The 23,397-nt window shown below is 42.9% G+C and overlaps 1 protein-coding gene across 1 annotated transcript in view; it reads left to right on the top strand.

The window, feature by feature from the left end:
• The window catches only part of LOC132387452 (uncharacterized), a 45,101-nt gene extending 22,073 nt beyond the window's left edge, over positions 1-23,028 (top strand). The window contains exons 5-10 of the mRNA XM_059959809.1: positions 344-448; positions 4,110-4,235; positions 4,321-4,416; positions 6,922-7,020; positions 9,058-9,104; positions 13,573-23,028. Coding sequence (XP_059815792.1) covers positions 344-448; positions 4,110-4,235; positions 4,321-4,416; positions 6,922-7,020; positions 9,058-9,083 — 452 coding nt within the window. The 3' untranslated portion in view covers positions 9,084-9,104; positions 13,573-23,028. The remainder of the gene's footprint in view (positions 1-343; positions 449-4,109; positions 4,236-4,320; positions 4,417-6,921; positions 7,021-9,057; positions 9,105-13,572) is intronic.
• The last annotated feature ends 369 nt before the right edge of the window (positions 23,029-23,397 follow it).

The following is a 23,397-nucleotide window of genomic DNA, read 5'->3' as shown; positions in this document are numbered from 1 at the left end:
CCTTTCGTAACCTATCTGTTTAAATGTTGTAATTGTACTGGAACCTAATCTTTTCTCAAGTTCCATGTACCCACGACCCCCAGTGTCAAACAAGATCCTTCTCTAACCCCCTTTAGATCTGCCTTCTCATCTTAAACCTCTGCCTTCTAGTTTTAGGCTCCCCTACCCTGGAAAAAGAGGGAGACTATTCATCTTGTTAATGACCTTCATGATCTTGAAAACCTCTAGACCACCCCTCTGTCCCCTACGCTTCATGGTTAAACAACCTGTGGCGTATCCAGTCTCTTACAGTGGAGTATGGAGGGTTCCAAGTATCTTAACATCTGTCTTATTTTCTCCACAGGTTCACTGAGGCAGTTCAAATACTTGTTTTTGCTCCTATTTATCTGTAACACACTGTCTCTTCTTGTTATTTCCATTGCCCTCATTTCCTGGATTGCAATAAAAGGTATGTGCAAAAATAATATTTGTTATTCATGTGAACCTGATCATTTCAGGCAAGGGGGGCGGGAGAAGGCTGTGTGCCCTCTCCATCACAGAGTGTATTGGTCTCATTAAAGTTATGGGTGACGTGGTATGTTTAGGCAAAATCTCTTTCTTTGGGTAGAAATGTTGAATACTAGGTGCTATCACTTTAAGGAGAGAGGGGGAAAGTTTAAAGGTGATGTGGGGGACATGTTTTTCACCCAGCGGTGGGCTGCCCGGGATGGGGGTGGAAGCAGTGACATTCCAAAGGCTTTTAGACACAGGGAATGGAGCGATATGGCTCATGGATGGCATGGTGTTGTAGTTGTTATCTGAGTTCAAGGAGTTTGTATATTCTCCCTCTGACCACGTGGGTTTCCTCCAGGTGCTCCTGTTTCCTCCCTCACTGCAAAGACACACAGGCTAGTAAGTTGAGGGTGTGCTATGTTGGCGCTGGATGCAAGGTGACGCTGGCCGTCTGCCCCGGCACAATCCTCGGAATGTGTTGGTCGTTGATGAAAACCCTACATTTCTCTGTATGTCTTGATATTTTGATGTTGACAGACCTCCACTGGTCAAGGTCAACCATGGTCATTGCATCATGGCTGTCTATGTGATAGGCAAGCCTGTAAACATGTTCCTGCACGTCAATGTCTCAGACGGCCTATTCTGGGCCCAACAATTATAAAGAAGACTTGGTGGTGGTTCCACTACATTAGAAGTTTGAGGAGATTTCGTATGTCTCCAAAGACTCTTAACAAATTCCTACAGAGAATTCTGACTGGTCTCATCACAACCTGGTATGGAGGCTCCAATTCACAGAATCTAAAGAGGGTGCAGAGGGATGTAGACTTAACGATTACAAAACAAAAAAGAGCATAAGAGGAATTATGAGCAAGTGTTTGTGGGTTTTTTGATCAATCAAAAACCTATTGGTGGAGGGAAAGAATCCATTACTGAATCAATTAATATCATTCGTCAAGGTGAACAAGCTAGTTTGATCCCCATCCCCACTTCACCATTCAGCAAGATCATGGTTCACCTTTCATATCTGCCCCACTCTCTCACCTTGACCCTTTCCCTTGGTATGGAGTAAGAGTTATGGAACAGTTACATGTGGAGCTATTTAGTCATGGAACTGACTAATTAGTCTTCTCCATCATGGACACCAGCCTCCATAGTATCCAGGACATCATTAGACAATAGACAATAGGTGCAGAAGTAGACCATTTGGCCCTTCGAGCCTGCACCGCCATTTTAAGATCATGGCTGATCAACTACTATCAATACCCGGTTCCTGCCTTGTCCCCATATCCCTTGATTCCCCTATCCATAAGATACCTATCTAGCTCCTTCCTGAAAGCATCCAGAGAATTGGCCTCCACTACCTTCCGAGGCAGTGCATTCCAGACCCCCACAACTCTCTGGGAGAAGAAGTTTTTCCTTAAATCTGTCCTAAATGACCTACCTCTTATTCTCAAACCATGCCCTCTGGTACTGGACTCTCCCAGCATCTGGAACATACTTCCTGCCTCTATCTTGTCCAATCCCTTAATAATCTTATATGTTTCAATCAGATCCCCTCTCAATCTGCTTAATTCCAGCGTGTACAAGCCCAGTCTCTCTAACCTCTCTGCGTAAGACAGTCCAGACATCCCAGGAATTAACCTCGTGAATCTACGCTGTACTTCCTCTACAGCCAGAATGTCCTTCCTTAACCCTGGAGACCAAAACTGTACACAATACTCCAGGTGTGGTCTCACCAGGGCTCTGTACAAATGCAAGAGGATTTCCTTGCTCTTGTACTCAATTCCCTTTGTAATAAAGGCCAACATTCCATTAGCCTTCTTTACTGCCTGCTGCACTTGCTCATTCACTTTCAGTGACTGATGAACAAGGACTCCTAGATCTTCAAGGAACGGTGCCTCAAAAAGACAGCATCCATCGTTCAGGACACCCGACTCACTACTTTTTGTTTTTATTTTTACACTAGTTATTTAACTATTTAATATATATATATAATATACACACTCACATATAGTTAGACTGTGTATGTATATATATTTACTGTAATTCAACATTTTTCTCTATTATGTATTGCATTGTACTGCTGCTGTAAAATTAACAAATTTCATGACATATACTGGTGATATTAAACAAGATTTTTATTATGATTCATATTTGAAGGACTAGTGTTTCTGCAGGCCATAAATTAGGAAATACAAAATAAATGGTCAAAATAATAGCTCGGTTCAAAGGGTCAAATTATGACCAGAGACTGCACAGATAAGGGCTGTGGCTAGAAGTTTTTAGAATTGGGGATATTTCAAAGAACAATACAGTACAGTACAGGCCATTCAGCCCACAATGTTGTGCTGACCATTCAATCCTGCCCCTCCCCCCATATAACCTTCCACCTAAATTCCTCCATATACCTGTCTAGTAGTCTCTGAAACTTAACTTGTGTATCTGCCTCCACCACTGACTCAGGCAGTGCATTCCACACACCAACCACTCTCTGAGCAAAAAACCTTCCTCTAATATCCCCCTTGAACTTTCCTCCCCTTACCTTAAAGCCATGTCCTCTTGTACTGAGCAGTGGTGCCCTGGGGAAAAGGTGCTGGCTGTCCACTCTGTCTATTCCTCTTAATGCCTTGTATACCTCTATCATGTCTCCTCTCATCTTCCTCTCCGGAAAATAAAGCCCTAGCTCCCTTAATCTCTGAGCATAATGCATGCTCTCTAAACCAGGCAGCATCCTGGTAATTCACCTCTGTACCCTTTCCAATGCTTCCACATCCTTCCTATACTGAGGCGACCAGAAATGGACACAGTACTCCAAGTGTCGCCTAACCAGAGTTTTACAGAGCTGCATCATTACCCTGCGACCCTTAAACGCTATCCCTCGACTTATGAAAGTCTAACACTCCATAAGCTTTTTTAACTACCCTATCTACCTGTGAGGCAACTTTCAGGGATCTGTGGACATGTACCCCCAGATCCCTCTGCTCCTCCACACTCCCAAGTATCCTGCCATTTACTTTGTACTCTGCCTTGGAGTTTGTCCTTCCAATGTGTATCACCTCACACTTCTCCAGGTTGAACTCCATCTGCCACTTCTCAGCCCATTTCTGCATCCTATAAATGTCTCTCTGCAAAGTTCTGAATACTTCATGGAAACTGGTGGCATAGTTGGGGAGCAAGTATTTCTATTAGTTTGTGAGTCTTATACCAGATGAACAGAGTCGGTAAAAACAGCTGACGTTCAGAGTGAAGGGAATGAAAACAAGAGATGCTGGAAGGAAAACTGGATAAAAGATCTGGTGTTTGCATTCAATGGAGATTAGCGGGTATTGGAGTAAAGGTATGAAGAAAGTGGAAGATGTGCATGAATGGAGTCAATTCTGGATCAGACCTGTGTTCAGTCCATTCTGAGCAGATTCAGAGATTAACGAACCTGCTTGTGCTTTAGAGTTGTGTTCTTAGAAGGTCCTTCACCAATTTATAAAGGAACTTGGACTAAACTGTCCCAGTGTCAGACACAAGCAGAGCTGACATGTATGAACTATGAGTGAGTTGCTGAATGGTAATAAAACATTATGTTCACTTAACATCCCTTCATTTATTGTGGGTGATAACTCTAGGAGCTGCCTCTGCATCTGTGGTTACCCTGTTCATTGTGGTTGCCCTGCTGCCTTTGAATGTGTGCCTGACCATCACCATTTGGAATCAGGGCTGCCAGTGTATCGGAAAGTTCTTAGACTGCACAGGTAAATAGAAGATGATTTATCAGAAAAATATCCCATTGTGAATGTTGAAACTGTCCTAATCCAATCCACGGTTCACACTTACCAGGTTTACGCGCTTCGATTGACTTCTGTGGCGTCATGAGTTCCGTCATTGTGATCGCCATTTCCATTGTCATCCTCACTGAGGAGATTCAGCAAAGCAGTGAGTTTACCAACAGCCCCTCGGTGCCTTTTGTTTTAATTCTATGGATTGTGTTCAGCTTTGAGAAGTCTCCACTGTAAACAGCTGAATGAAAGGCTGACTGAGACTTGGGGAGAATTTAAGTGATCTCATTTATCTATTTAATCCCTCCATCAGATTGAGGCAGGCAAGGCCACTGATTAGGACTGAAAGAGGAGAGTAACAAAAAGAACTCTGACTGTGTCTGATTAAAAGAGATAAAGGCAGATGATGCTCATCAGACCTAGGAATGGGGGTTTGGTCCGTTGATTATAATGGTTATTGTCAGTAGCAAGTGGATTACAAGTAGATAGTCATAAACACAGAGATTCTGCAGACTGGAAGTCTTACGCAACACACGTAAGATGCTGGAGAAAGTCAGAAATTCAGGCGGCATCTATAGAGGGAAATAAACAGTTGACATTTCAGTCCAAAAGCCTTCACCATGACTGGAAAGGAAGGGACAGAAGGAGAGGAGGGTGGGGAGAAAGTATAAACAGGCAGGTGAATGCAGCTGAGGGGGCAGGTGGAGGAGATGGGATTAAGTAAGAAGCTGAGAGGTGATATTTCAAAGTTCAAAGTAAATTTATTTATTATCAGAGTACATATATGTCACCATGTACAACCCTGTGATTTATTTTCTGTGGACACGCTCAATAAATATAATAACCATAGTAGAATCAGTGGAAGATCGCACCCACAGGTCAGACAACCGGTGTGCAAAAGACAACATCTGTGGCAACACAAAATGAAATAATAATAAATAAAGAAACATGCAATAAATAACAAGAACATGAGATGAAGAGTCGTGGAAAGTGAGGCCATAAATTGTGGGAGCATTTCAGTGATGGGGCCTGATGATTGAGGGGTAATAACTGTTCCTGAACCTGGAGGTGTGAGTCCTGAGGCTTCTCCTGAGAAGGAAGCATGACCTCGATGGTGGGGTCCTGATGATGGATGCTACTTTCCTACGACAGCGCTCTGTGTAGGTGTGCTTAATAGTGGGGAGGGCTTTGCACATGGTGGACTGGAAGGTGTGAAGATGAAGGAATATGATGGAGAGGACAGTGGACAATGGAAGAAAGGGAAGGGGAGGGCACACCAGTGGGAGGTGATGGGCTGATGGGAAGTAGTTAGAGGGCAACCAGAATGGGGAATGGAAAACGAGAGAAAGGGAGAATGCTGTCAGAAACACAGTAAATACAGGTGCAGCTCTTCAGCTGCTTGGTTCAAGGTAAGGATCTCCCCTCCGATTGCACACATGTGCAACGTAAAACAGGCCCTTCAGCTGTTATGAGTGCTGAACAGACCTGATGAAAATGGGGTCCAGAGTTAACCCCCCCCCCCAGGAACTATGCTGCTAATGAGAGAGAGAGAGATGAAGAACAGAGGTAGAGACATCTGCTACAGATGAGAGAGAGAGAGAGAGGGATGATTTATGTATTATGGCTTCTTCACTGATTATTTACCTTTCGCTACAAGGACGTTTCTTTGCTCGTTAACATTCCTGAGGAGACAGCAGGAAGGCCTAGTTAGATGGACATAGACATATTGAGTTGATGGATGGTTGATACCCCGTCAGTGGGGATAAAAGATGGGTCTGGGGAGACACCCCTCAGACACTGAAAGAGTGTTGTGCACCCACAGGAAGGTGGGGCCTTTGAGGACTAAATCAGAAGATCAGTCACAAAGCTCACAGTGTGATGGCAGGGCCGGTGGGGGCTTGTGTGCGTGTCCACTCATGCCAGAGTGACGCGTCCACCATGGAAGGACGGTCTAGCCGAGAACGGGAGGGTCATAACCGAATAACCACAACAGTACAATGGAATAAGAAGACAACAGAAGGTTTGCCTACTGCAGTTCTCGATCTCTTGCTAGCTCGCTCTCTCTCTCTCCAACAATTGCAACACAACAACAACTACCTCAGCACGAACTGAACTGAACTTTATATTCGTCTATGACAATTTGTTTACCCCTAGACATTGATAGAGCTTGTTTCTTATTATTGGTTATTATTTCTACACTTATATGTTTATTATTGCTAACCTGTTTTATATGTATATTTGTGTTATTGATACTGTATTGACTTGTTTACTAATAAACACCTTTAGTTACAGTACCACCAGGCTCCAACGTATCCTTCCATTTCTGCTAGTCTGTTAACCCAGTTATGGGGTACGTAACACAGCCCACTAGGTCCATGCTGACCTTTTGCCCATCTACACTAGTCCCATTTGCCTGCAGAAGTACAGGGGTTCTTCGGGCCAAGTCCAAAGCTCCCTGTAAGTGTTTGCACAAGTTGATGAGGCTTGTAGGGAAGGTATACGACATGCTCACCTTTATTAGTCAAGGAACTAAGTTCTGGAGTCAGGACGATGGGTATGTAAATACACTTGACAATAATAAACCAATAATAATAATACTGTTAAATTTCTCATGCTGAGAATCTCATTGTGATTTTGCACAATTCAATTTTCACTTTTTCAGATCAAGGCTGTCATGTGTCATATCTAACCTGGAGCACGGTGGCCCCATTGATCATAGTTGCTGCGATAATCTTCTTTTCATTTTTAATAGTATGGAAGAGTAAGTATTGAAGAGCTAAGCATATTTGACAAAAAGAGTATGTTGCTGTGTAACAGGTTGCCTCTATGTCTAGCTCTAGCAGTATTTAGTTAGAAATGACTCAGTTCTGTTCCTTCATATCACACATTACCATTGTTTACACTGCGGGCCAAATGCCTGGTGTTCTGTGTGGGACGGGTTGTAATTCGGTGCAACAACGGAATGGAGCATTATCTCAGGTAGACCTGTTACAGCTGGGATATGATTTGAGATGTTTCCTGGTCCACAGAGGTCAGTCGTGGGACCTTTGTCTTTTGGTGTCTGGGTTAAAACCACAAGATCATAAGACATATGAGCAGAATTGGGCTATCTGGCCCATCAAGTCTACTCCACCATTCCATCAGGCTGATTTCTTATCGCTCTCAATCCCATTAGAAGTAAAAAAATAAAGTACAGCCCAGAAACAGGCCCTTTGGCCCATTTGGTCCATGCTGAACCATTTAACCTGCCGACTCCCATCGAACTGCACCAGTCCCATAGACCTCAATATCCCTACCATTCATGTACTGATCCAAACTTCTCTTAAACGTTGAAATCGAGCTTGCATACACCACTTGTGCTGGCAGCTCATTTCACACTCTCACAACCCTCTGAGTGAAGAAGTTTCCCCTCATGGTCCCCTTAAATTTTTTACCTTTCATCTTTAACCTACAACCTTTGTTTGTAGTCCCACCCAACCTCAGTGGAAAAAGCCTGCTTGCATTTACCTTATCTATACCCATCATAATTTTGTATACTTAAATCAAATATCCTCTTAATCTTCTATGTTCCAAGGAATAAAAGTTCTAACCTATTCAATCATTCCTTATAACACTGGTTCTCCAGACCCAGTAACATCCTTGTAAAATTTATCTGTATTAATTCAGGCTTGTTTACATCTGTCCTGCAGGTAGGTGTCAAAACAGCCACAATACTCCAAATTAGGCCTCATCAGGTTTAACATAACATCCCATCTTCTGTACTCAGTACTTTGATTTACAAACAACAATGTGCCAAATGCTTTCTTTATGACTCTGTCTAACCACTTTCAATGAATTATGGGCCAGTATTCCCAATTCCCTTTGCTCTAGGACATTTTGGTGGTCTCTCTCTCTCTCTCTCTCTCTCTCTCTCTTCACTCTTGTACAGTTTATTATCTACATTCTGTGTGTTTGTACGTGTGTGCCTTTGAGTAATGTTTTCATTGTACCTGTACCTCAATGTACTTGAGCAGATGACAGTAAACTTGATCTCATTAGTCAGACAGGAGGGGGTGAGTGGTGGAAGTTCATGTTTGGAATTCTGGAAGCCTCAATAGGAGGATGGGAGGGATGTAGAGTTCAGGGAACAGGACGTTAAGTAAACAGAAGCACGTATTCCATCTTCAGCACATCCTGGGGCAAGTGCAGGTTTGTGCGATGGGGCCAGTGGTGTGATTGAGTTGTGCCTCGTCCATGGTATCAGAGACCCCAGGTATTAAATGCTTATGAATTCTAACTGTTCGAAAATTTTTAAACCATGGATGCAAAAATATCCACTAATGATTAACATTTGAGAACACAGATGCATAAAATAATTCCCAGAAATCCACAGGATACGACTTTTTTTGTTCCTCTGAGGGAGTTTCATGCACAGAGGCCAGACATGTAACGCAAAGAGAGATCTTCCCACTTCCACCAGTGTTTGGGTAGGAGATGGTGTCCTGACTCCTCTCCAATTCCAAGAGATTCCGTCCAGCCACTGTACCAGATTTCTAATGAAAAACAAATTCTCCTCAAAATCCTGTGCAGGACCTGGTAGGTGAAGTGTTAAGATTTTTGAATGTTTTGTCATTTCCACTGTCAGGACCTGCACCTTCCTTATGCCTGTTAGCTAGATATACCATCAGCTTTGACTGTTCAAATAACAATGGAAGACACTTGCCAATGGACAAAAGCACAACAATAAATCGCAGGCAGTTATAAATCGTTTAATAGTATAAATGACTAAAGGACTAAAAGACATTTTATTTCAATTTAGGAGGTAGCAGTTCAAGCAGTGAATGAAACAATGAAGGAACACCACAGGTAATTAATCCTTTAGTTCAATGTTGTAGGTTTTTTTAAAATTTAAGATCTAATGCTGGTTTATTATGAATTTAGAATGTCAATGGTAGACTGAATATACCCAGAGTGTGCTTTCAGGCTGGGCTAATAATCTTATGGACACATATCGGGGGAATATTGGATACAGTTAATAACATCACGCACCACACACTAGAATCGTAGATGCTAGAAATCTAGAGCAACACAGCAAAATGCTGGAGGAACTTAGCAGGTCAAAGAGCATCCATGGAAAGGAATAAACAGTTAAAGTTATGGGTTAAGATTCCTTCATCAGCACTGGAAAGGAAGGGGGAATAAGAAGATGGGAAGGAGGAGGGAAAGTCCAAGCTGATAGGCGATAGGTGAAGCCAGGTAAGGGAAAAGGTTGGGGGTGGGGGCGATGGTGCGAAGTGAGAAGCTGGGTGGTGATCGATGGAAGAGGGAAAGGGGTGGAGAAAAAGGAGCTTGAAAGGAGAGGAGTTTGGACCATGGAAGAAAGGAAAGGAGTACACACCTACTGTATTTGCATCACACCAATGCATGTCTGGTGTTGATGCCACTGCACTACTGGCTGGCACTTATCCCAGGGATAGGGAGTCCATAATTACAGGGCACAGGTACGTTCGAGGAGAGAGATTTAGTAGGGACCCAAGAAGCTATTTTTTCACCCAGAGAGTGGTCCATTTATGGAATATGCTGCCAACGAGAATGGATAAGGCAGGAACATTAACAACTTTTAAAAGACAGAGACACACAGATGGATAGATTTGTAGGGATATGCGTTAAATGCCGGCTAATGGAACTAGCTGACTAGTTTGGGTGGGCGTCTTGCTCGACCTGGACTAGTTGGTCCACAGGGCTTGTGTCTGTGCTCTGTGACTCTCTGATACTCCATTTCACTGTGTGTATTTTCCTGTCTATCCGACTCTGTCTAAGTACTGATTGTTTCTGTGGGGATATTGTTATTGCACCTTACAAATGAATTGTATTAATTTCAGGAACAGATAGGAATGAATCAAGGGCCACTTGAGAATGGAGGCAATGAATGATATTCACTTGCTTCTTCTAATAATCTCCATCAATCGCATAGCCAGACATGTCATGATGCACGCTGGCAATATCGGAACCCAAGTTGTGAATGGAAATCAGATGCCAATGGTGACCAGATTTTATTCACAATAATTCCAATAGAGCATCAGAGGCTCGGCTGAGCGACCCCACAAGACACAACATTCTCAAAACTAGAATCCCGCCATTAGTGCCGATTGGGTGTCTGCTTCAATAATACAAGTGACACGCAATCCCTGAGCCTATCAAAACAAACCTGAGAGATTTAGACAATAGACAATAGGTGCAGGAGTAGGCCATTCGGCCCTTTGAGTCAGCACCGCCATTCAATGTGATCATGGCTGATCATCCACAATCAGTAATTGGTTCCTGCCTTCTCCCCAGATCCCTTGACTCCGCTATCTTTAAGAGCTCTATCTAACTCTTTCTTGAAAGCATCCAGAGAATTGGCCTCCACTCCCTTCTGAGGCAGAGCATTCCATAGATCCACAATTCTCTGGGTGAAAAAGCTTTTCCTCAACTCTAAATGGCCTACCCCTTACTCTTAAACTGTGACCTCTGGTTCTGGACTCCCCCAACATCAGGAACATGTTTCCTGCCTCTAGCGTGTCCAATCCCTTAATAATCTTATATGTTCCAATCAGATCCCTTCTCATCCTTCTAAATTCCAGTGTATACAAGCCCAGTCGCTCCAATCTTTCAACATATGACAGTTCCGCCATCCTAGGAATCAACCTCATGAACCTATGCTGCACTCCCTCAATAGCAAGAATGTCCTTCCTCAAATTTGGAGACCAAAACTGAACACAATACTCAAGGTGTGGTCTGAAAGCCAACATGCCATTAGCTTTCTTCACTGTCTGCTGTACCTGCATGCTTACTTTCAGTGACTGATGAACAAGGACGCCTAGATCTCGTTGTACTTCCCCTTTTCCTAACTTGACAGCATTCAGATAGTAATCTGCCTTCCTGTTCTTGCCATCAAAGTGTATAAGCTCACATTTATCCACATTAAACTGCATCTGCCCACTCACCCAACCTGTCCAGGTCACCCTGCCTTCTCCTAACATTATATTTCACACTGCCACCCAGTTTTGTGTCATCTGCAAATTTGCTAATGTTGCTTTTAATCCCTTCCTCTAAATCATTAATGTATATTGTAAATAGCTGCGGTCCCAGCACCGAGCCTTGTGGTACCCCACTAGTCACTGCCTGCCATTCTGAAAAGGACCCGTTAATTCCTATTCTTTGTTCCCTGTCTGCCAACCAATTTTATATCCACGTGAGTACCCTACCCCTGATACCATGTGCTCTAATTTTTCCCACTAATCTCCTATGTGGGACCTTATCAAAGGCTTTCTGAAAGTCCAGGTACACTAAAGCCACTGGCTGTCCCTTGTCCATTTTCATAGTTACATCCTCAAAAAATTCCAGAAGATTAGTCAAGCATGATTTCCCCTTCATAAATCCATGCTGACTCAGTCCGATCCTGTTACTGCTATCCAAATGTGCCACTATTTCATCTTTTATAATTGACTCTAGCATCTTCCCCACCACTTATGTTAGGCTAACTGGTTTATAATTCCCTGTTTTCTCTCTTCCTCCTTTCTTAAAAGTGGGATAACATTAGCTGTTCTCCAATCTCAGGAACTGATCCTGAATCTATAGAACATTGGAAAATGATTACCAATGCGTCCACGATTTCTAGAGCCACCTCCTTAAGTACCCTGGGATGCAGACCATCAGGCCCTGGGGATTTATCAGCCTTCAGTCCCATCAGTCTACCCGACACCATTTTCTGCCTAATATGAATTTCCTTCAGTTCCTCTGTTGCCCTAGGTCATCTGGCCACTATTACATCTGGGAGATTGTCTGTCTTCCCTAGTGAAGACAGAACCAAAGTACCTGTTCAACTCGTCTGCCATTTCCTTGTTCCCCATAATAAATTCACCTGTTTCTGTCTTCAATGGCCCAGTTTTGGTCTTAACTATTTTTTTGCTATTCACATACCTAAAGAAGCTTTTACTATCCTCCTTTATATTCTTGGCTAGTTTACCTTCATACCTCATCTTTTCTCCCCATATTGCCTTTTTAGTTGTCTTCTGTTGCTCTTTAAAAGTTTCCCAATCCTCTGGCTTCCCGCTTATCTTTGCAATGTTATTCTTCTCTTTTATTTCCATACTGTCCTTGACTTCCCTTGTCAGCCATGGTTGCCCCCCTCCCCTTAGAATCTTTCTTCCTCTTTGGAATTAACTGATCTTGCACCTTCTGTATTATTCCCAGAAATACCTGCCATTGTTGTTCCACTGTCATCCCTGCTAGGGTATCCTTCCAGTCAACTTTGGTTAGTTCCTCCCTCATGGTTCCATAGTCCCCTTTGCTCAACTGTAATACTGACACTTCCGATTATCCCTTCTCCCTCTCAGATTGTAGATTAAAACTTATCATATTATGGTCACTAACTCCTAATGGCTCCTTTACCTCGAGTTCATTTATCAAATCCGGTTCATTACACAACACTAGATCCAGAATTGCCTTCTCCCTGGTAGGCTCCAGTACAAGCTGCTCTAAGAATCCATCTCGGAGGCACTCCACAAACTCCCTTTCTTGGGGTCTAGTACCAACCTGATTTTCCCTGTCTACCTGCATTTTGAAATCCCCCATTACAACCGTAGCATTACCTTTGTGATATGTTAATTTTAGCTCTTGATTCAACTTGCACCCTATATCCAGGCTACTATTTGGGGGCTTGTAGATAACTCCCATTAGGGTCTTTTTGCCTTTACAATTTCTCAGTTCTATCCATACTGACTCTACATCTCCTGATTCTATGTCACCCCTCGCAAGGGACTGAATTTCATTCCTCACCAGCAGAGCCATCCCACCACTTCTGCCCACCTGTCTGTCCTGTTGATAGGATGTATACCCTTGAATATTCATTTCCCAGCCCTGGTTCTCTTGAGGCCATGTCTCTATTATTCCTACAACAACATACTTGCCAATTTCCAACTGATCCTCAGGCTCATCCACTTTATTTCTTATACTTCATGCATTCATATATAATACTATTAATCCATTACTCCCCTCACTTCTCACATTGGTCCCTATTCCTCTTGGCTATTCCTCTCCGATCCCTTCCTGAGCTTTCTGCCCCGTCAATTCTGATGTCTTTCTTTACTTTTCTTATTCTCTCTTTCCCTTTGACTCCATCCTTATATTTCCAGTTCGTCTCCTCCCCCCCCACTTACTAGTTTTAAACAGAAAGCACCAGGACACCACATTACAAAGAGCGTGTCACTTGAGAAAAAAAACACAAGGAAAACTAAATGATTAACGACTCTTGTTAAACAATTACTAAATTCAGTTGTTCTAAAATCCTCAGGACCCTACGCTCTCTGGTTTCCTGAACAGGCGTGAAGAGATTGTTACAATACATTGCGGAGAGGAACCCAGCATGTTAAGCTTCATTGGTGGAACTGAATAAAAACACAATTTATTTCCAGCATCTGCAGATTCACTCGTGTTGGTGGAACTGGTGATATTTTGGGTTATTTGACAGCACTGCCCCGCCAGAGCCAAGATACTTGAAATTAGATGTGCACATTATTTTGCATCTCCTTCTCCATGGATTGTCACCTTGTCGTGGTGGAGAAGCTTGTGTGGTCCTGAGATCCCGAGAGCGATGCCGTCTGGAGCTATGCTCCTGGTAGGGTCACCCATGGCGGTAAGGTCAAGTGTGAGGTCCCTGACAAAGAGCAATCCAACCAAGACCTCAATGGTGGAACAGGTGGGCGAAGCTACTTTGAACTCAACGGCTATGAAGACGGATGAAGGCTACAATTAATCCATCAGCTCCAGTCGTCATGGTTTCCACGCCATTGGAATCAGTTGGTTAATTTGTGAAGTATTGTGTGCTTCTTGCAGTGCAACATCAAGCACACATTAAACAAATACACGCACAGGCGTCTTCGCTCATCATCCTTGACCTCGAGGGATAGCCACGACGATAATGACGATCTCCTGCACATTTACAGCTGAGAATACTTACTGCAGCTATGGTTAGTGTGACACTATTGCAGTGGCAGTGAATCGGGTTCAATTCCCATCACTAAGGTGCCTGTACAGACTCCCCATGATGCATGGGTTTCCTCCAGTGCTTTCGTTTCTCCCCACTTCCCAAGGATACTTGGGTTGGTAGGATAATTGGTCCCATGAAGGTATACGGCTCATTGGGAAGATGGCAGGCTCTTTGCACCATTAAGAACTTTACGTACTGCAGGTCTATCCCATTAGTGAGCTGCTCATCAGTGAAGCAGCTGGCCCTGCTGCAGTTCGTGTCACTGCCTGCTACAGGAAGCATTCAGAGTTGGTGTGCAAAAGACATTGGCTGTCTAGTCGTGAAGGATTGTCTTAGGTGATTCTTTTGCAGTCACAAAATTGGTTACATAAATTGCTGCAAGCCTGCTTTCCTTGTGCATTGGTGGGGGTGGAGGTGGGCTTGGGTGGAGGGAGATGTGTACTATATATGCCTTGAACTATATATTGCTGTCCGTACTGTTTGTTGCAACTTGGCCCCAGAAGAAAGCTGTTTCATTTGGGTACTCAGGTATGGTTAAATGATAAACTTGAAGTTGAATATTAAGTGCCTCTTACTGTGCTTTTCCCTAACATTGTACATTGATGTATCTAATATGAATTATTTTATTTTAGAGTGTGTCTGCTATCATGAGTCAAAGCATCACAGTATTACTAAGTAAGAACAGCTGAGTTTAACTGGAATTTAGATAATGTTATGTTTTACACTATTGTTATCAATGCCAAATGTGAGATGTTATTTTTGGTCAGTCATTTATGTTTACCATTACACAAATGTTTTCCTGTTAGAAGTTTTAATTACTATCCTGCCAAAAGTTTGGGACATCTGCAATCCTGGTGGTGTCAGAACCTCTTCCGTGAATGGGAATTTTATTTGAAAACTGAAGTGGGAGAGAAGCAGATATTCAGTGCAAAAAAAGGTAATTAAGATAAGGAAATCGTGATTGGATCATAAAGACAAGAGAAAACAGTAAACAATTCTGATATGTCTGTCCTTGGTCTCTTCCACTACCATGATGAGGCCTAACTCAGGATGGAGAAGCAACACATTCAGTCTAGGTAACCTCCAGTCTGATGGCACGAACATCGATTCCTCCATCGTTCAGTCATTGCTCCCCCCAACCTTCACTCTTTTTCCATTCCCCATTCTGATTACCCTCTCAGCCCCAACTCCACACCTGTCAATCACCTCCCCCTGGTTCTCCTCCTCCTTTCCCCTCTCCATGGTCCACCCATCACTTCTCACCTTCTCTCTTTGTTCACGCTCCCCCACCCACCTTCTCTCTCACCTAATCAACTGCCAGCTCGTACTCCATTCACTCCTCACTGGAGGAGAAGCACATTCATAACACTGAATTCCATTAAATTTCTCCCACCACTTTGCCAGAAAATTCCAAGCCAATAATTGTTCCCACATCAAAACTAGCTTTGTGGAACACTCCACTAGACATACCTGATGTCAATGGTTCAATGGTTCCATTTAATATCAGAGAATGTGTACAGTATACAACCTTAAATTCTTTCTCTTCGCAGACGTCCACAAAATGGCAGGAAAAAAATGCAAAAAATGAAACGACAGAAAATCGTTACAGCCCAAATCCCCCATTTCCTCTTCCCACACACAAGCAGCAGCAAAGCATCAACCATCCCCTGAAATAAAAGCAGAGATTTGTAAAATCTCCCAACTTATTCTGAAGTCAGTCAGAATTATATTCAAGCCACATTGGGTCATATTTTACTGATGATGTGTTGAACAGGTTTTTGAATGTTTGAACACCCCCGATTGGTTCCTCCACTTATATACAAACAAAATTAAGTGTCATTAAGTCAGTTGATAGAGCTGGGTTACATCGTGACTCAACTACATTACCCCTCAGTAAGGCTTATCAACACTTCTGCTTTCTAATTCACCTCTCCAGACTCCCATGCCTTCTTTATATCCTCTTGTCACACTCCTGTGCCTAGAAACACAGTCAATCTAGGTATAATATGCCAGCTTGTGTATTTATATTTATTGTGTGTTTTTATTATTGTGTTCTGTACCTTATTGATTTTTGTGCTGTATTGGATCTGGAGTAACAATAATTCTGTTCGCCTTAACATTTCTGTATTGGAAATGACAAAACAGTCTTGAATCTTGAAATATTTACACACACACACACCACCCCCACTGGTTGACCCCTCTCCCACTCCTCCATCTGTCCATCTCACACACACACACACACACACACACACACACACACACACCACCCCCACTGGTTCCCCTCTCCCACTCCTCCATCTGTCCATCTCACACACACACACACACACACACACACCCCTACCTGGAGGAACTCAGCAGGTCAGGCAACATCTATGGAAAGGAATAAAGAGCAGATACTTTTGGCTGAGACCCTTCATCAGGACTCGAAAGAAATAAGGGTGAATCTAGAATAAGAGGAGGAGAAGGAGTACAAGGTGATAGGTAAAGCCAGGTTTGGGGGAGGAACATGGCTGTGTGGAGAAGGGCAGGGTGTGAAGTGAAAAGCTGGGAGGTGATAGGGGGAAAAGGTCAAGGGCTGAAGAAAAAAGGATCTGATAGGAGAGGAGAGTGGACAACTGGAGGAAGGGAAGGAAGAAGAGCAGAGAGAAGTGATGGTCAGGTGTGAAGAGAAACTGTGAGAGGGAAGCCAAGATGGGAATGGAAGATGAGACAAGGTGGAGGGGGGAAATTACCAGGAATTTGAGAAATCAGTGTTCATGCTGTCAGGTTGAAAGCTATGCAGTCAGAATATGAAGTGTTGTTCCTCCAAACTCAGAGGCAGTGGTGGCCCTCTAACCCCAGGACAGGCAGCCTCTGGGCTTCTGACCTCTAGGCCATGGTACCAGACTTGCACACATTTGGGCCTTTGGCCTCCAAACTTGCTGAGCTCAGAGTCTATAATCATTGTACCTCACGACTGTGTATTCTGCTCTGGTTCCCTCCCTCATCCCGAAAGTGGGTTGAAACCAAACACCAAGAGCCCTTTTGTCTGGCAGAATTTTGTTGGCCCTCCAGCACAGCGAGATGTCTGTGGAGGGAATGCTGCAGAAGTGTGTATTGACGGATGCAGTGTAACTCAGCACAAACACTGAGCAGAGGCTCCATGGGGAAAGATTCTGCTGCCACCAGACATTGAGGTGCTGAGTCCTGTGTAGCAGCTGTTCATACACTTGAAGAGTGTTTTATGTGACGTCTGTGAACAGTGGATTTTGGAGAAAGCTGTGCCCTTGTTATGAAGTGTATTTTTCTAAATGTTCTAAGTGCAGTAGTAATTTTATTATACTTATTTCAATATTTATGTCAATATTTTTAATATTTATGTCAATATTTTTAATTATGGTTTTTAGTGAGCGGTCAGCAATGCAGAGCAGAGAAACAGGCCCTTGGGCCCATCAACCTCATGCTGACCTATTTACACTAATCCCTGTCAACTTCCCCCGGATTCTACCACTCACTCACACACTTGTGGGCAGTTTTGTCATAGGCCAATTAGCCCGCTGGCCAACATGTTCTTTGGTGGGATGTGGGTGGAATCAAAACACTCGAGGGGTGGGGGGGAGAATGCGGTCACAGGGAGAGCATGCAAACTCCACACACAGACAGCGTGTGGAGATCGAACCCAGGTCTATGGTGTGAGGCAGAGTGATGATCAGCTGCACAACTGTGCTGCCTAACTTGAAAACATATTTTAACTTTGTAAATACCTGTTCCTGCAACATGGCATTGTTGCCTGTGGTCGTGCAATGGTGGTGCCTGAATACGCGGCAACAATTGCATGCTTCACCTAGCTCATCTTTAGTACGTTGGTTGTTAACACAAATAACACATTTCACTCTATGTTTTGATGTACATATGATAAATACTGCAAGTTTGAATCTGAATCTGTGATAGTCTGGGCTGTATCCACCACTTTCTGTGTAGTGACAGTCATTGCTACATCAGTTCGGTAAAATAAATATAAGCAGATGGAGCTGAGTGCGGGAGAGTAGTGAGAGGACAGCTCCGAGGTTCGCTGAATTAGCTTAAATACTACACAAGAATAGATCCATGAGACTGAAGAATGAAATTGTAGAGGTGTATAAAGTAATCAGGGCCAGACATTTTGTAGGGTGGGATACACTCAGGACAACAAACACTTTTTTATGGTCTTAATTCCTTTATCTGTTTTAGATGTTTTAATGCAGAAAGAGGGTATCAAAATAAAAAGAACAAAATGAATTTAAAGAAATGCACAGTTCCTGCTGTTACAATCTCAGCTTAACTTCAGTCCACACACTTGTTTGTCAACTAGTTACGTATGCAGTATGAAAATAAATTAAACAAAATATACAAAAGCAATACGGTAGTGGCAATTCTAAAAAAAATACAAACAACATCAGAGTCCCACCAACCCTGTACCTTGTACACAATGTCGAGAATATGAATAAATATATCTCATCTTAATTAAGATGTACACTCACTTTGGCACACAGGTATTTAATTTCCAAACACATATAGGCTAGACCCTGAAACAAATTCTCCTAGTGCATGACACTAGGCCAATGAGGAACTTGGCACGACCACGCTATCCAGCACTGACACCCTTCTTGTGAAGATCTTTCCTCACCATATGGGCAGTGTTCCTGGGGGGAAAAGAAGCAGCTCCCGGGACTGGATGTCCATCCTTCTAGAACATTGTAACTCCTGTTTCTACTCCACATGTAGATAATGATGTCACCATTTTCTCTTAAAAGCACAGTCAGCTATTTTAGCTTACCGGGGTGCATACAGAAGGGCACTTTAACAATAAAAATCAGTCAGAGAAATGGTAAGCATCCTCGATTATTCACTCACTTTAAAGGTACTTTTAACCTCTTTGATTGCTTCTGAACTTGCTCTAGCCAGTATCTGTGACACAGCTGCAGGACTTATGGAGGCCACATCTAGGACTGACCTTGGTTTGTGATGTGGGTTACAGTGCTGTCCAGCATTTACTCTTTTACTCCTGTGGGGTACCACAACAGGAGGGCCACCAACATCTGACCCTGTATCATCAGTCACAGGTGCTACAGTCTCAGTTCCAGAAGGTATGCAGTCAAGGATGTGCTCAAGATTCTGTACACCCTGTTCCAACACATCATCTATCAATATCACCTCATTCTCCAAGTCCTCAGAAACTGAATCACGTCCCAGTACAGGGCTAGCCTGAATTCTAGGAGTTTGTAGTCTCCTTTGAGGAGCTGCAGTGGGCTCTCCCACAATAGGAGACATCCTCTGAAAATCCACTCTATCTCACCCTTTCAATATTCGATAATTTTCAATGACATTTTCCCTTCTCATTCTTCTAAACACCAGTGAGTTGAAGCCCAGACCAATCAAACACTTTTCATACATTAACCCTCCGTTCACTTGGACAGAACATGATTTTATATGCGTTTACTAATTTTTTGGGATGTGGACATTGCTGAACATTCCAATTTTCTTCCATTGCTTGCATAAGGTACAACATTAAGCTTATCACCTCAACCCCACCCTATCAGAACTGTTCCTTTTATCCTATCCACCCCTTCCCCACCTTCTCTACAACTTCAACATTAACTTCATCACTGTTCTGACCGAAGTTCTCCACTCTGAAATATTCTGTTTCTCTTTCAGAAATATCACCCACCCTGCTAAATGTTCCCACTTTTTTTTATATTTGCACCATCTGTGGTCCTGTTAAAATTTCCCTCCTCCATGTTATTGGGGAAATAGAAGCTCATAATGTTGGAGGTCATGTTTTGGTGGTGGGGAGCAAGAGGCAACAAGTTGAATGTCTCTGAATGCAAGTTGAATGCATCTTCTCACCGACTCAACAGTGATAAAGTTGCTCTTGTCCTCACCTACTACACCATGAGCCTCTGCATCCAACACATCGTTCTCTGCAACCTCTGCCATCTCCAAAGGGATCCTACTACTAACATATCTTTATCACCCTCTCACTTTCTGCTTTCCACAGGAATCGCTTCCTCCATGATTTCCTGTGATTCGTTTTCTTGTAGGCATTCAGATCAGACACAAAGAGCATAAAGGAATCATTGAAAAGTTACACTCAAAGACAAACACCCAACGTGCAAAAGATGATATACTGCGCAAATACAGAAAAAACAAAACAAATAGATAATATATTTATTAGTTGTGAATAGTTTTCATCTTATTTAAGAAAAAGTGTAAATACACTACAATCTGATCAAGGAAGGTTTGCTAAGCTGAAACCTGCATTGGAAACCTGTCATTGGAGCATGGGTTTGCACTTGCTGTAGCTTAAAAGAGTGAGAAAAAACTAGATTTAAACATGAAGACCCTGAGATATACTGACAGTGGGTATGGAAATGATATTTCCTCACTGAAGATTGTAGACAGGGGTTTAGTGATTAAAATAAAGTGTTACCTATTTGAAACTAGGTGAACAGTTTTTCTCTCTTCCTCAAGGCACAATAGACATAGTGTTTGAGTGTTTTTATGGCAGTGGCTGGGGCTGTTTTTCTGAGCGAGGCATTGGAAGCTTACAGGGGATGGACATGAATGCAGAAAAGCCTAAAAAAAAGTGGATATAGCCCGTTCCATCACAGTAACAGTCTTCTCCAACACTTACCACATCTACAACGAGCACTGCCACAAGACAGCAACATCCATTATCAAGGATCCCTCTCCCCCAACTCTCTTCTCGTTGCTGCGATCAGGAAGGCGGTACAGCAACCTTATGTCCCACGCAACCAGGTTCAGGAACTAATTATCTTTGCACCTCTTCTGGATCCTTTTCAATGCCAGTTCATCTTTTCTTAGATAAGGGGCCCAGACTGCTAACTGCATGGATACTCCAAGTGCTGCCTGCCCAAAGCCTCAGCATTACATCCTTATGTCACTATTACATCACTCAGACACCTATCTGAGGGAACATTGGATTCTGTATTTATATTGCACGTATACATGTACATCACCCCAAGCTGACAGCATTGCAATAACATTTGCAAACTAGAGAATATGTAAACCTCAGGGTAAATTCATCAAGACATGTCAGTCACATCCAACATATTTGTTTCAGACTTCACATTGTGACTAATTTATTGTTGAGGACATTTTCTGTGAAATGGGTGACCCAGAGGTGCACTGCCCTCACTGTTCCAGTGACCCATTTGTGATACTAACCTCCAGCCTCCTCTATGTGGAGTTTGCACGTTGTTCCTGTGACCATGAGATTGGGCCGGGTGCTCTGGTTTCCGCCCACTTCCCTGGGTGAGGGGAGGGGGTGGTAGATGGATAAACTGGTCACCCTATACTGCGCCTGGTGTGTGGCTGAGGGGTGGGATCTGTGAGAAGCTGGGAATGTGGAGTGAATTAAATAATTCTAGGATTAGTGTTGAATAGTCAGCATGGACTCGATGGGATGAAGGGCCTGTTTCTGTGCTATATCTCTCCCTGACTAATTTATTTTTGGCTCTGGTCTGCTCTTCCTGTTTGATCAATCACTGTCTCCATTTTTCTGTCTCAGTCTTTATCTGTCTATCTTACTCTGTCTGAATGCATTCAGTGGCCACTTTATTAAGTACACTTCGTTAATGCAAGAACCTAATCAGCCAATCATGTAGCAGTAACTCAGTGCAGGAAAAACAAGCATTCATGATTAAGAGGTTCAGTTGTTGATCTGACCAAATGTCAGAATGGGGAAGAAATGTGATTAAGTGGCTTTGACTGTGGAATTGATTGTTGGTGCCAGAAGGAGTGGTTTGAGTATCTCAGAAACTGCTGATCTCTTGGGGTTTTCACACAACAGGCTCTGGAGTTTACAGAGAATGGTGCAAAAATAAACAAAACAAAAAAAATCCAGTAAGCGGCAATTCTGTTGGGGATAACGCCTTGTTAAGGAGAGAGGTCAGAGGAGAATGGCCAGACTGTTTCAAGCTGACAGCAAGGCAACAGTAACTCAAACAAACACATATTACAACAGTGGCATGCAGAAGAGCATCACTGAACACACAACACGTCAAACCTTGAAGTGGATGGGCTACAGCAGCAGAAGACCATGAACATAGTAGATGCTGTAACATGAATGGAGTTAGTGAGACAAATCAATAACAAATGCAAGGATTAAGAAGCATATTATTACATTCCAGATAGAAATGGCGAAAGAAATAGACTGCAGCAGGTAATTAATTGCTTTTAATTCAACATTGTTGTTTTTTTAATTGATGATCTATCACAAATTTATTAGAATGTCACTGGCTGATTGAGTAAATTCAGAGTACACTTTCAGGCTGTGCTAATAGGATAACTCAGTCAGAAACCAAAGGGAACATTAGGTTGATTAGCAGCTCCACCCAATAACCCACCCTTCCACACCCCCACTACTGTTTTATTAATTCCTGTCAGTCACCTGCGTACAGACATTCCTGTACCTAGCATCACTTTATCGACATATAATCAGTGCTGTGTATGTAAGCTATGGGATGTATTTATAATTATTGTGTTTTTTTATTACAATGTTCTCTATCTTATTGTTTTTCTATTTAGTGTTGTTTATCTTATTGTTATTTTAGTAAATGTCCTTTATCTTAGAGTGTTGCGGTGGGATACGTCTCTACCAAAGGAGGTGTAAGGCACTCCTTCCCTCCAGTAACCTGCAGGTCACCCTTGGGCAAAGTGTAGCACCTGCTTAGCCCCCGCCCCACCCACCCCAGGGTCATGTGAAGCCATAGGAGCAGGTGGTGGGTGGTTGTATGAACAGATGATGCATATCAGAGAAAGGCTGAACAAGTTAGTTCTTTATTCTTTGGAGCGTAGAAGGTTGAGGGGGGACTTGATAGAGGAATTTAAAATTATGAGGGGGATACATAGGGTTGATGTGGATAGGCTTGTTCCATTGAGACTAGGGGAGATTCAAACAAGAGGACATGAGTTTGAGAGTTGGGGGCAAAAGTTTAGGGGTAACAAGAGGGGGAGCTTCTTTGCTCAGAGAGTGGTAGCTGTGTGGAATGAGCTTCTAGTAGAAGTGGTAGAGGCAGGTTCGATATTGTCATTTAAAAAAGAATTAGTATATGGACAGGAAAGGAATGGAGGGTTATCGGTTGAGTG

Source organism: Hypanus sabinus, unplaced genomic scaffold (genome assembly GCF_030144855.1).
Source record: "Hypanus sabinus isolate sHypSab1 unplaced genomic scaffold, sHypSab1.hap1 scaffold_1872, whole genome shotgun sequence".
In the NCBI taxonomy this organism is placed as follows: Eukaryota; Metazoa; Chordata; class Chondrichthyes; order Myliobatiformes; family Dasyatidae; genus Hypanus; species Hypanus sabinus.
Note: the sequence above shows the minus strand (reverse complement) of the source record. Positions and strands in the feature narration are given on the sequence as shown.